This window comes from Delphinapterus leucas, chromosome 12 (genome assembly GCF_059928025.1).
Source record: "Delphinapterus leucas isolate spDelLeu-1000000601 "Yukka" chromosome 12, BTC_Dleu_Yukka2, whole genome shotgun sequence".
Taxonomy (NCBI): Eukaryota; Metazoa; Chordata; class Mammalia; order Artiodactyla; family Monodontidae; genus Delphinapterus; species Delphinapterus leucas.
In genome coordinates this window covers 58384712-58397699 of record NC_143140.1, presented here as the reverse complement: position 1 = coordinate 58397699, position 12988 = coordinate 58384712, and the positions used below count along the sequence as shown (strand labels likewise).

The 12988-nt window shown below is 33.0% G+C and overlaps 1 protein-coding gene across 1 annotated transcript in view; it reads left to right on the top strand.

The window, feature by feature from the left end:
• Positions 1 to 12988, top strand: part of TRDN (triadin) — a 313614-nt gene that overhangs the window by 281098 nt on the left and 19528 nt on the right. The window contains exons 38-39 of the mRNA XM_089921672.1: positions 251 to 295; positions 3055 to 3078. Coding sequence (XP_089777798.1) covers positions 251 to 295; positions 3055 to 3078 — 69 coding nt within the window. The remainder of the gene's footprint in view (positions 1 to 250; positions 296 to 3054; positions 3079 to 12988) is intronic.

The following is a 12988-nucleotide window of genomic DNA, read 5'->3' as shown; positions in this document are numbered from 1 at the left end:
CCATGGGCTCTAATTCATTTCAGTACCCTGAAATCACTGATGATGTTATATCTTTGTTTATGCAAACAAAACAGTCATTTATTTTTGTTAGGTGTTAGTAGAAAAGAAAATTTTTTTAAAGCCTCAAGAAAATATTTACAACATTTAAATTATTCTCACGTTGCTAAAGCTTAGAGATGAAGTGAACCAAAATTTTATGAACATTTTCTTTAAAAATTCATATTTTAATTTACATTTTCTTTATATACAGTGTCAACTAGAAAAGAAAGTCTTCAGTTACACAATGTGACAAAAGGTAATCTTGAACTTTGTAAAGATTCAAATGCTGTGTTGATGTGGAGGTGCCTGAATTACGTTGGTGTTTAATATTAACACTAAATTTTTTTAAAGCAAGGAAGTCTAGCAGGTATACACTCCTGCTAACAGCAGAGGAAGTGGACAGGTAGGAAATCTAGCAGAAAGCTTACATTTCAGTGGAAAACTAGGAAATGTGGAGAAATAGAAACTATTAACAACCTAAACCTTCATAAGATATTTGAGTACATACCAGAAGAAAAATTTATTTTATTGCAAAAGACTTTCACAGCATGACTACAGTCAAGAATGAGAGAGTAGTAAAAAGAGGAAGCCGAGATGCCGAGATTCATTTTATCTATGACTACATAAAATGTAGCTAATATCATGTATATATTTTTATTGTTTATATACTGGTCTTTGAAATTAATTCAATGTAGATGCAAAGTGGGTAGTAGAAGGCAGATGCCAGCATGCACATGTCAGGTAGATGTTCTTTACCTAAAATGAAAATGACCTATTTTGGTGATATTATCATAAAACTATAAGAGTACAGCTGAATTATGTAGTCTGGGTCATAAAATTTTAGGCGAATCTAATTAATCCAAAATGTAACAAAACGTAAATGCTTTAAATTTTAAAGTGCTAAATAAACATGCCATAATTGAGCAAGAATTTTCATTCATAGTAAATACATAGATCTCTAGTGTGTGTGTGTACCGGGGGTGGGGGGCAGGTGTTGGGGAGGAATCTTGTTTTTCACTGGTTCCCTGTTGTTTCTTACTGTAGTATGTATACTTGCAATGGCAGGGCATATCTAGACACAATTATCAGTAATATTAAGGGGTAACATTTAGAATAAGAGAAATATCAAATTTGTACAAAGATACAGGAACACAATTTTTATATTGGAACTTTCTGCAAAACTTGATACCTTTTAAGATATTTAGCCAGAAGAATGAAAAGAAATGGATTATTTTGAATACCTGTAGCTATGTCCTTTCCTATTATTAGCTCAATTTCCTCCTTAGTACAGGACAAATTATCATTCCCAGTTTAAAGCCGAGTTAATGCTAGATGAGGGGAAGTCTAACATCTCAGTGTTTACATAATAGAGACAGGAATTGCCTCCAAGTGGATGTGACATCAAAGACTTAAGCCCATTCAATTACATTTCACTATCCTACCACACTGTGGCAAATATAAGGGAAAGCTTTCTACCAATCGGAGCAGCCCAAAGATAAAATGTACCCCACTTTGTCCCCAAGGAAATGGTCTATTAGTGCTAAGACTAGAGGGCTGCACAAGGGATTCTAGGGATTTGGACATTGGATGGATACTCCTTTCTTACTCTATTCTGTGAGTCCATTATTTCTAAGATCTTCATATCATGAATACACAGAAGGGAAAAATTGTTATATGTGAAAGCACAAGTCCAACCTAGAGCTGGTTGAGAATACAGGCACATTCTTATTCATTCCTTCACTCAACGAATGGTTCATTGCATCTCAATAAATGTTTATTTTATTCCTTTCTAAGTTCCTGTCTCTTTAGCCAACGCTAGTATTTTTAAAGGAAAAATTATAACATTAGCTTTACTAAAGCATTTTTCTGAATTATTTTGTTTGTTTTGCAATTTTATACATGTGCTGCTGTAATATCACCGAAAACATAAGCATCCCCCCCCACAAAAATAAACCTTTCTGTTGGCATTAACCTAACTTTTCTAAACTTGTAATTCTTAGGTTTATATCAGAAACTCTACAAGTCTCAAAGTAAAACATGTTATGCAGATTCCTTAAAAATTATATTTTCAAACCTAGCCCTTTAAATGAGACTAATGTTAATGGAATATAGATGTTACCAATGCTCTTTGTTTCAGAAAGTTAGAATGTCTGCTATAGTATTTGGGACAATCATTCCACTTTATATCTTTGTCCTACATTCATACAGTTTAATGGAAAAACGTATTTGAAGAATTGTAATCCCTCATTGAAACTAATAAATAAATGATTATGAAAAATTAAGCTGATTTTGCATGTCGCTTTTTAAGATTTATATTTTATAGTCTAATGGGTAGTTATTTGTCTTTATTCATCTGTGAAAGGAAAATAATTCTCAATAATATATTTTATGGAATTTGGAAACTGTAAAGCAAATATTTAGATTAATTACGTCATACAAAGCAATTTCACTGGAGTTAGGTATAATTATAGTTAAACCAAAGCAATTTAAAAAAGATCCTGCTGATTTTAATGAGTGCTTAAAAAGCATAAATATGCTGTGAAACACATAAAAGCAATTAAGTTATTCAAAGATCCATTTTTTTTAACATCTTTATTGGAGTATAATTGCTTTACAATGGTGTGTTAGTTTCTGCTTTATAACAAAGTGAATCAGTTATACATATACATATGTTCCCATATCTCTTCCCTCTTGCGTCTCCCTCCCTCCCACCCTCCCTATCCCACCCCTCTAGGTGGTCACAAAGCACCGAGCTGATCTCCCTGTGCTATGCGGCTGCTTCCCACTAGCTATCTATTTTACCTTTGGTAGTGTATATATGTCCATGCCACTCTCTCACTTTGTCACAGCTTACAAAGATCCATGTTATCAGGCAATAGAGTTACATTTCTTCACCAACTCCTGTACAATAAGGAAGAAAGTCTAAAGATATTAGATACATTTATATAGCCTATTGATGTATAATTTCTTTGCATTTTACCTGAGTTAAGCAAGACTTTTTTTCTTTATTTTTAGCAGAAAAACCTGCAAGAGTATCAAGTAAGTACTGCTTGTATGGATGATAAATTCTCTTTGGCACACAGTATGAATTTCAAGCTGAAATTCATGAAATATTTATTTTTTAATGTGTTCAGAGATTGAGTCATTTCATACTAAACCCTCTGACAGGAATTTGATAACTTTTCATGTTATTTATGTTGAAACTCAAAAAACTAAACTACGTTATTTGAAATGATAACTTGTAGCAGAAATACATGTTCTTGAACCTGAAGATTAAAGTGACTTGCATTCAATACATGTCTTTTCAGTGATTAAGGTAGAATGGAATAAATAATCCTGCTTCTGCCTTAAAAACTCAGTCACTAAAAATTTGCTACAGAGCACATATGGTTGAGCAATAATGTTTCCTTTGCTGTTGTTTTCTAATGCTCACTAGCTTAATTATAATTATATATCTGAGAAGAATACATAGTAAGGAATGGATCTAATCTTGTATATAACATAAAGAGACCAAACTCTCAGAAAATACTCTCTGAAATGCCACAATCTGGGTATGGATAGCTCAAATTATACAGAATACAACTATAAATTTCCCTATAAATTCTAAAATTCTGGGAAATAGCAAATTTCCTTCCCATGTTTCTGGATTTAAGAAGACAAATCATTTTAAGTCAGTGCTATATAATGTAACGTCATGTGAGCCACATGCATAGTTTTAAATTTTCAAGTAGACACATTTAAAGGGTAAAAAGAAACAGGTGAAAACAATTTTAATAATTTTGTCTATATACAAATATTATTTCAATATGTAATCAATATAGAAGTATATTGATAATTTACATAATTTTAATTGAGCCTTTGAAATTGTGTGTGTATTTTACACTTAAGTCACATTTCAGTTTGTACTAGTCACATTTCAATTCCCTATAGCCCAGGTGGTCAGTGGCTACTGCATTGGGCAGAGCAGATCTCAGTGTTTCTTGAGTGCTTCTGCTGTGTTCAACCTTTAGTGAGTACTGAGGACAGTACAAGACAATTGGTAAAGGTGGTACTTGCCATATATCTCATACAAAATTTTTTGACTGCAAGTAATAGAGCCCCACATGGACTTGCTTCAGGCGTTTAAAAAAAGGAAAATAATTACAAGGGTACAGAATTGTCTCACTGATTCAAGAGCAAAGCTTATATTTCATGCTCAGGAAAGCCCTCTGAAACTATCCCATTCCATACTCTTCCCCTACAGCCAAAGGTAGTCAGGACAGACTTCATATAGGAGGTAACTCCAGGATTTGTATTTAAGAATGGTTAGGATTGGATAATTGGAAAAAGAGGGTATAAAGAAACTCACTGCTCCTGTGTGTTTCTCCATTACTCTCACGCTACTACCACACTCCTAACACTTCTGACACCATGCAAGTAGGATTGTTTTCACACCAAGTAATTCTCTGTGACACCAGCTAGATGTCCTACAATTCAATTCATTTCTGATACTAACTGGAGTTAGCATATCATAGGTTAAGGACTCAGTCCCATGAGATTACTCCTCAAATTCAGATGCCAGTCAAAAATAGTAGGTCCCCTGGTTATCCACAACTTCTGTCCTACCTGGCTACAAATTAGACTTTCCCATGACATCCCTCCCTTGTATTAAATTATTTGGTAGAACAGATCACAGAACTCAGGGGAAAGCTTACTTAGGTTTACCAGTTTATTATATAATAAAAGATGTGATAAAGGATACAAATGAACAGCCTTATGAAGAGATACGCAGGACGACACCTGGAAGGGTCCGAGCACAAGAGCTTCTGTCCCTATGGAGTTGGGGTGCACCATCCTTCTGGCATGTAGATGTCTTCAGCAACTCAGAAGATTCTTGAACCTCGTACTTCTGGGACTTTTATGGAGGCTTCATCACATAGGCATGATGGATCCTTAACTCAATCTCTAGCACTCTCCCCTTCCTGGAGGGTGGGGTGTGAGGCTGAAAGTGCCACATTTCTAATCTGGCTTGGTCTTTCTGATGACAAACCCCTATCTAGAGGCCGACCAAGCATTGCCAAATTAGAACAAAAGACTCTCCTGTCACCCAGGAAATTCCAAGGGATTTACGAGCTTTATACCAGGAACTAGGAGCAAAGACTAATATATATATTTTTCTATTATTTCACAGTGGGCAAACAAGCATAGTATATAGAGGCAATCAAAGGAAGAGTTGGCTGGAGTTGGGGGCTTGTGTTTTTTAAAAATTTTTCTTGAAATATAGTTGATTAACAATGCTGTGTTAGTTTCAGGTGTACAGTAATGTGATTAGCTTCAACACATATATATATATGTATATATATATATATATACTTTTTTTTTACATTCTCTTCCATTATATGTTATTTCAAAATATTAAGTAGAGTTCCCTGTGCTATACAGTAGGTCCTTGTTGGTTATCTATTTTATATATAGTAGTGTGTATATTTTAATCCCAAACTCCTAATTTATTCCTCCTCCCTCTTTCTCCTTTGGTAACCATAAGTTTGTTTTCTATATCTGTGAGTCTATTTCTGTTTTGTAAGTAAGTTAATTTGTATCCTTTTTTTTAGATTCCACATATAAGCAATATCGTATGATATTTGTCTTTCTCTGTCTGGCTTACTTCACTTAGTATGATAATCTCTGGGTTCATCCATGTTGCTGCAGATGGCATTATTTCATTCTTTTTTTATGGTTGAGTAATATTCCATTGTATATATATAGCACATCGTCTTTATCCATTTTTCTGTCGATGGACCCTTAGGTTTTTTCAGTGTCTTGGCAATTGTAAATAGTGCTGCTATGAACATTGGAGTGCATGTGTCTTTTTGAATTATGTTTTTCTCCAGATATATAACAAGGAGTAGGATTGCTGGGTCATATGGTAGCTCTATTTTTAGTTTTTTAAGGAACCTCCATAGTGGCTGTATCAATTTACATTCCCACCAACAGTGTAGGAGGGTTCCCTTTTCTCCACACCCTTTCCATCATTTATTATTTGTAGACTTTTTGATGATGGCCATTCTGACCAGTGTGAGGTAGTTTTGATTTGCATTTCTCTAATGATTAGTGATGTTGAGCATTCTTTCATGTGTTTGTTGGCTATCTGTATATCTTCTTTGGAGAAATGTCTATTTAGGTCTTCTGCCCATTTTTGGATTGGGTTGTTTGTTTTTTTGATATTGAGCTGCATGAGCTGCTTGTAAATTTTGCAGATTAATCCTTTGTCAGTTGCTTCATTAGCAAATATTTTCTCCCATTCTGAGGGTTGTCTTTTCATCTTGTTTATGGTCTCCTTTGCTGTACAAAAACTTTTAAGTTTCATTAGGTCCCATTTGTTTATTTTTGTTTTTATTTCCATTTCTCTAGGAGATGGGTCAAAAAGGAACTTGTTGTGATGTATGTCATAGGGTGTTCTGCCTGTGTTTTCCTCTAAGAGTTTTAGAGTGTCTGGTCTTACATTTAAGTCTTTAATCCATTGTGAGTTTATTTTTGTGTATGGTGTTAGGGAGTGTTCTAATTTAATTCTTTTACATGTAGCTGTCCAGTTTTCCCAGCACCACTTATTGAAGGGACTATCTTTTCTCCATTGTATATTCTTGCTTCCTTTGTCATAGATTAATTGACCATTTGTGTGTGGGTTTATTTCTGGGCTTCCTATCTTGTTCCATTGATCTCTGTTTCTGTTTTTGTGCTGGTACCATACTGTTTCGATTACTGTATCTTTGTAGTATAGTCTGAAGTCAGAGAGCCTAATTCCTCCAGTTCAGTTTTTCTTTCTTAAGATTGCTTTGGCTTGTGTTAGAAAGTAGTGAAAAGTAAGGACATGTAGGGTGAAACTATGAGGTAAAGAACCTGCAAGCCAAAAAACTTTAGACTTATTGCCACAGAAGGCAGTGGCTTATTTTATATAAAGGAGTGAAATGTGAAGGAATTGTCAGAAAGTCTAATCTCACAAGAATAGTAGTAATAGAAGTAGTAAGAATAAGAGTAGTAACTGAAAAGAGAAAGGTGTGAGGAAGAAAGTATATTGCCTCTTATGGATAAGAAGATATAAATGTCCAGGGCATCATGGAATGATACATTTTAATAAGTTGGTTTCTAAGTATATGAAAATTATATTTTTATAGCACATATTTTTTGACATGCCTTTTTAGAGGCAACTAGCAAAAACTGCCTCAGATACTTATTAAATTGAACATACTAAAGATCATTTAAACTAAAGAACCATTGTTCTTTTCCTGAACCTTTTCCAACATTATATAATTTTTCTTTTGTCAGACTTCTTATTTATTTTTCAGTTACTTATTGTCTTTAGCTAAAGGAGGCTCAAGAAATAGTTCCTGCTTTGAGCCCATTGCTTCCTTCCAACCACATTCTCTACTCTAGTGCCTGTATCTCTTGTCTTCTGAACAGGACCAGGTCCTCCACCTCTGATAGGTCATTTTTTCTGCTTTGGTCCTGAATGCAATTCATTTCCAGATTTTTTGGTGGGGGTGGGGGAGGTTGTTAATATGTGGAAAAAGACTGATGTAAAAGAGAGGGGCAGTATCTCTTTCTGAATTCTTGTGGCTTGCTCTGATTGAGATTCTTGAAACCATCCCACGGGACTGGATTCTCAAATACCTAGAGTTTTATTATAGGGATAAAAAAGAATCAGCAATGCAATAACATTTCTCTATTACATCAGTGAAAATTACATTGCAAAATCAAATTTTTCATGATTCACAGACTATTATGGATTAATCAATGCCTGTTTTTGTAGATTTACTTTTTCAAAGGATGTAGCTTTTTTATTTCTAAATAGTCATTTAATTTTCATTCTATATTTTTTCTTTGTATATATGGTAAATATATAATGAATAATTACCTTTCCATGGAGTTTGCAGGAAGACATCAAGAGGCATGAGATTGTATTATATTTAAGATCTATTACCTTAAAAATTAAAAGCAAAAGAAATATTCATATTTTTGAATTTTAAACAGTGCAACCATTTCTTATTGATATTAATATTTTAAGTCTTTGGAAAACTTTTTCTTTGAAAAAAAAACCCTTGTACATCCTAAAACATCATTCCCCAGGAACTTGCCCAAAGGGAATACATGAAATAAAACAAAGAAATGAGAAAATACATTATTAAAAAGCAAATGGTGCCAAGGGAAGGTTTGCATCTAGAAGATTTTCAAGGCTCTTGACATAGCTGAGACACTGACAATATATTTATCGCAGTGGGTGTTGGGGTATCAAGGAAAAAAATTTTATAGGAATCCATAGTTCTTTTGTTCTTAGTACCTAATAGTCAACATTTAAGTAAAGCTAGGTTGGCTTGCCCCTCAAAATGAGTATTTTAAAAGGAGTGATGTAGTAAGAACATTTCTTGAGATGATTCTGTGCTGAAATTTAACTCTGACATCTTTTTCTGTAATATTTTTCTCTGATAGTAAATAGTGAGGATTTTACTGTTAGCACCTCACCAAAATTATCTGCCTAGACAGGTTTGGATCATTATAAATTCCCTGAGATCTAATTTTGCTATTAAAATAATGAATTTAACTTTTTAAGGCTATACTGATAAATTTAATCTGTTATAGAAATTAATTACTTTTTAATAAAACTTCAAGCAAACCCAGCAGAGAACTAGTCAGGATTTCCATTTTTTAGACAACTTCCTTGTAGCTTACATTTGCAATTTGTTTTTTAATACTTTCTAACTTTTAAAATGCTTATTCATATTTTTTGGTTCTGCATTTTTTTCTTGTATGAATGTGGTAAATTAATAAGTAATTTGCATCAATATTAAAGTATGGTGGATATTTTAGATATCAAATTCAGCTACCTTGGAAATTTGTCTGAAAATTTAAATAAGCACAGGTAAAATTAAAATGTCTATGGATGTAAAGGCTAATAGTCTTTTTCCTAATTTACATGTTTGGTATATCTTAGGTTAAGGACTTCTTTTAAAAGATTATAATTAAACATAACCGAAGTATACCACTTGTCATTAATAAAAGTGTAACCTGGGCTTCCCTGGTGGCGCGGTGGTTGAGAGTCCGCCTGCCGATTGAGGGGTTACAGGTTCATGCCCCAGTCTGGGAAGATCCCACATGCCGCGGAGCGGCTGGGCCCGTGAGCCATGTCCACTGAGCCTGCGTGTCCGGAGCCTGTGCTCCGCAATGGGAGAGGCCCCAACAGTGAGAGGCCCGCGTACCGCAAAAACAAAAAACAAAAAAAAAAGCGTAACCTGTTTTTTATTGATTGTATGTCCAAGGAGTGAAACTTTTTAAGAATTTTAGAAAGCCAGAATTTCCTAATAAGCATGTTCTTGCCATTTGAAAGAAGATTTCACTTTTTCAGACAATCATGAAACTATTAATGAGTCAGTGAATTATAAAATGATAATCTAGTGGCAAAAAAATGAATTCTCTTAAATTCTTAAACACAGGAATAGTATGCTTTGCTTTATGTTGATATTATCTGTAATTTCCTTTTATAAACAATTAAAATAATGATCTTTTCTAAAGAGATCAAATCCAACCTAAAAGTCCCATAAGAGTTAATTCATGACTAAATCATATTATTTATGTTATTTCAGGTTACTTAAGTTGCTAATAAAAAATAATATGCAATTAACTAATGGTGGCATATCAACACTTTAACTTTCAAATAAGTGAATCAGTTTTGTTACTACACAACATATGCCAGTCACATTTCTAGCAGTGCATGAGAAAACGTAATAGTCTGATTAAGATGCAGCTGTAGAAAAAGTCTTGAAACATTATTTGCTTAGTTTTAAAAATTAGTTTAAATAGTGTTAATCATGCCAGTTATATATTGAATTGATTTGCCTAATGTTGACCAAAATATTTTCCCCCAAATAAACTAAATTGCAGACACTTAAATTTTAAGACTATTAAATCTCTCCCTGTGGTCTATAAAAATTGTTTCACCATTTTTTTAAAAAGACATCTTCATTGATTTAAATAAATTATTATTTTTATAATTGCCTTTTTCATTGTTTAAGCCAAGAGATTGATTATATACTTAAAAACAGAAAGAGAAAAAAAAGGACCTTCCCATTTCTAAAATAATTCCTTAGGAAATGAAGATTTAACAAGAGAAATGATTATCCTTTTCTGTAATTTAACTTTGCATACAAATTAATGTTAGAATTTGAATTTACTTTTCTCCTCCACAAACTCAAATTGTTCCATGAGTGTTTGTTCTTTAAAAGTATTTTATTATTTGATATTGTACATAAACAAAATAACATATATGTGTATATTTAAAAACTAGACACTAAAAATAATGTGGCTCTACCTTTGGACTCTCCCCATCCCATCTCTTGATTCCTGGCAGAGGTAACTAAAACACTGAATTTTGGTGGTTTTTTTTTCAATTCTTTTGATTTTTTTTCTTAATTTTATCACCGGTTCATATATATTTCACATTATAAGACATATTCTGAGATTTTTTACTTAACGTTATGCTTCTCAGATTCATCAGTGTTTCTGTGTAGTTATAGTTCATTCATTTTCACTGCTGTAGAGTATAGTACTTTGTGAATAAATACATTTTAATCTATTCTACTATTAATGTATATTTGCTTTGATTCTGATTTATTTAAGGTTTTTGTGTTCATTTTTAAACATCGTAATATGTATGCTTATTTTATTAGTCTCTACCCTTTCTACACATATGGCAAGCAATAAATTTTCCTTTAAGTGCTACTTCAACAGCATCTCCCAAGCTTGTATATATATAGTATTATCATTCAGTTTTAAGCATTCTTTAATTCCATTGTAATTTTTAAATTATTATATTACATGGAAGTTTTAGAATTTTAAATACTTTAAAATTTCCAAACTTATGGGAATTATAAAGATAATCCTCTTTTAATCAACTTCTAACTTAATTGTGTATTGGTCAGAGAAAATGGTGTATTCTTTGAAATGTGTTGAGCTCTTATTAACTAATATATTGTCTGCTTTAGTAAATATTCCATATATTATTGAGAATAATGTGCATTTTCTAATAGTTGGAAGCACAATTCTATATCCATTGAGTCAAGTTTGTGTGTGAAGATACTCTGTATCTTCATTAATTTTTTGAATATTTGAAGTATCAATAGTTGAATAAACTGTATTGAAATCTACTATGATGGAAAGTTATCAGCTTATGCCTATAGTTTTTTCAATTTTTATGTTAAGAACTGTTTTATAAGTTTTATACTAGTTTAATTATATCTTTCTGGTGAACTGAACATTCATGTTTATATGATAACTTCTGTATTCCATATAGGGATCTTTTTTTAAGTGTAGTATGTCTGATATTATAATTATTCCAGATTTCTTTTGGTTAGTATTTTATCAGAATTTTTCTTTTTTTACATCTTTATTGGAGTATAATTGCTTTACAATGGTGTGTTAGTTTCTGCTTTATAACAAAGTGAATCAGTTATACATATACATATGTTCCCATATCTCTTCCCTCTTGCATCTCCCTCCCTCCCACCCTCCCTATCCCACCCCTCTAGGTGGTCACAAAGCACCGAGCTGATCTCCCTGTGCTATGCGGCTGCTTCCCACTAGCTATCTATTTTACCTTTGGTAGTGTATATATGTCCATGCCACTCTCTCACTTTGTCACAGCTTACCCTTCCCCCTCCCCATTTCCTCAAGTCCATTCTCTAGTAGGCCTGTGTCTTTATTCCTGTCTTACCCCTAGGTTCTTCATGACATTTTTTTTTCTTAAATTCCATATATATGTGTTAGCATACGGTATTTGTCTTTCTCTTTCTGACTTACTTCACTCTGTATGACAGACTCTAGGTCCATCCACCTCATTACAAATAGCTCAATTTCGTTTCTTTTTATGGCTGAGTAATATTCCATTGTATATATGTGCCACATCTTCTTTATCTATTCATCTGATGATGGACACTTAGGTTGTTTCCATCTCCGGGCTATTGTAAATAGAGTTGGCTTCTTTAAATATATTTTCTCTTTGCCTTTTATCTGCTACAGTTTCACTGTAGTTTATTGGAACAAGAGCTTCTTTTTATTGTGAAGTGCTTCCAGGACACAATTTTTTTTTCTTTTACCAATTTGGGGGATTCGTAGCCATTATTTCTTCAAATATGGTGTCTTAATTTATTTCCTACTGCTTATTAGGAATCTGTTATGTATGTACACTATTTGTTCTCTCTTAACATCTCTTTCAGATTTTTCATCTCCTTGTGTCTCTATGCCATATTTATTCTGATTAGAATTTAATCAGTTCTAATATATATATTCACTAATTATATCTTGAGCTCTATATTATTTTAACTAATCCAATGAGCTTTTATATGTTATATTTTTATTATAAGTTACTTTTCAAATCTTATTTGTTATTTTCACAATCTCCTATTGCTTGTCCTTATAAATTTATATTCTTAAAACATTTCATATATATTAAATTTTGAATTCGAAAATCTCAGTATTTGAAGTACTTTGTGATATAAATTTGTTGTTTGTTGCTTTTTCAGACTGTTACTCATGATGGTCTTTTCTGTGTTTGGGACTTTGATTATGAGGTCCTATTTATTTTTCTTTCCCTCATTTTTATCTGACCTTATCTTTCTTTGTCTCTATTGTCCCTGTCCTGCTCAACTTTTATTCCACTCCTAGCAGCTTCTTACCATTTGAGGGGTCCTGTCTTGAAAGTCAGCACTGGCTCATCAGTTTCTCAAGGTCATAGGGTACCTGATGGCATCAGCACTCAGACCTCACGGTGAACACTTTATGCTCACCTGCTAATGACTGGGCAAAGTCCCTCCCAGTTTCAACTGATGATCTCAAGTTGTTCTGACTCACTTTTCAGAAAATATCTGTTGGCTGTAGTAGGGTTCCCTATTTTCAGGTATCTCAGAATCCCCATTGTTTCCTC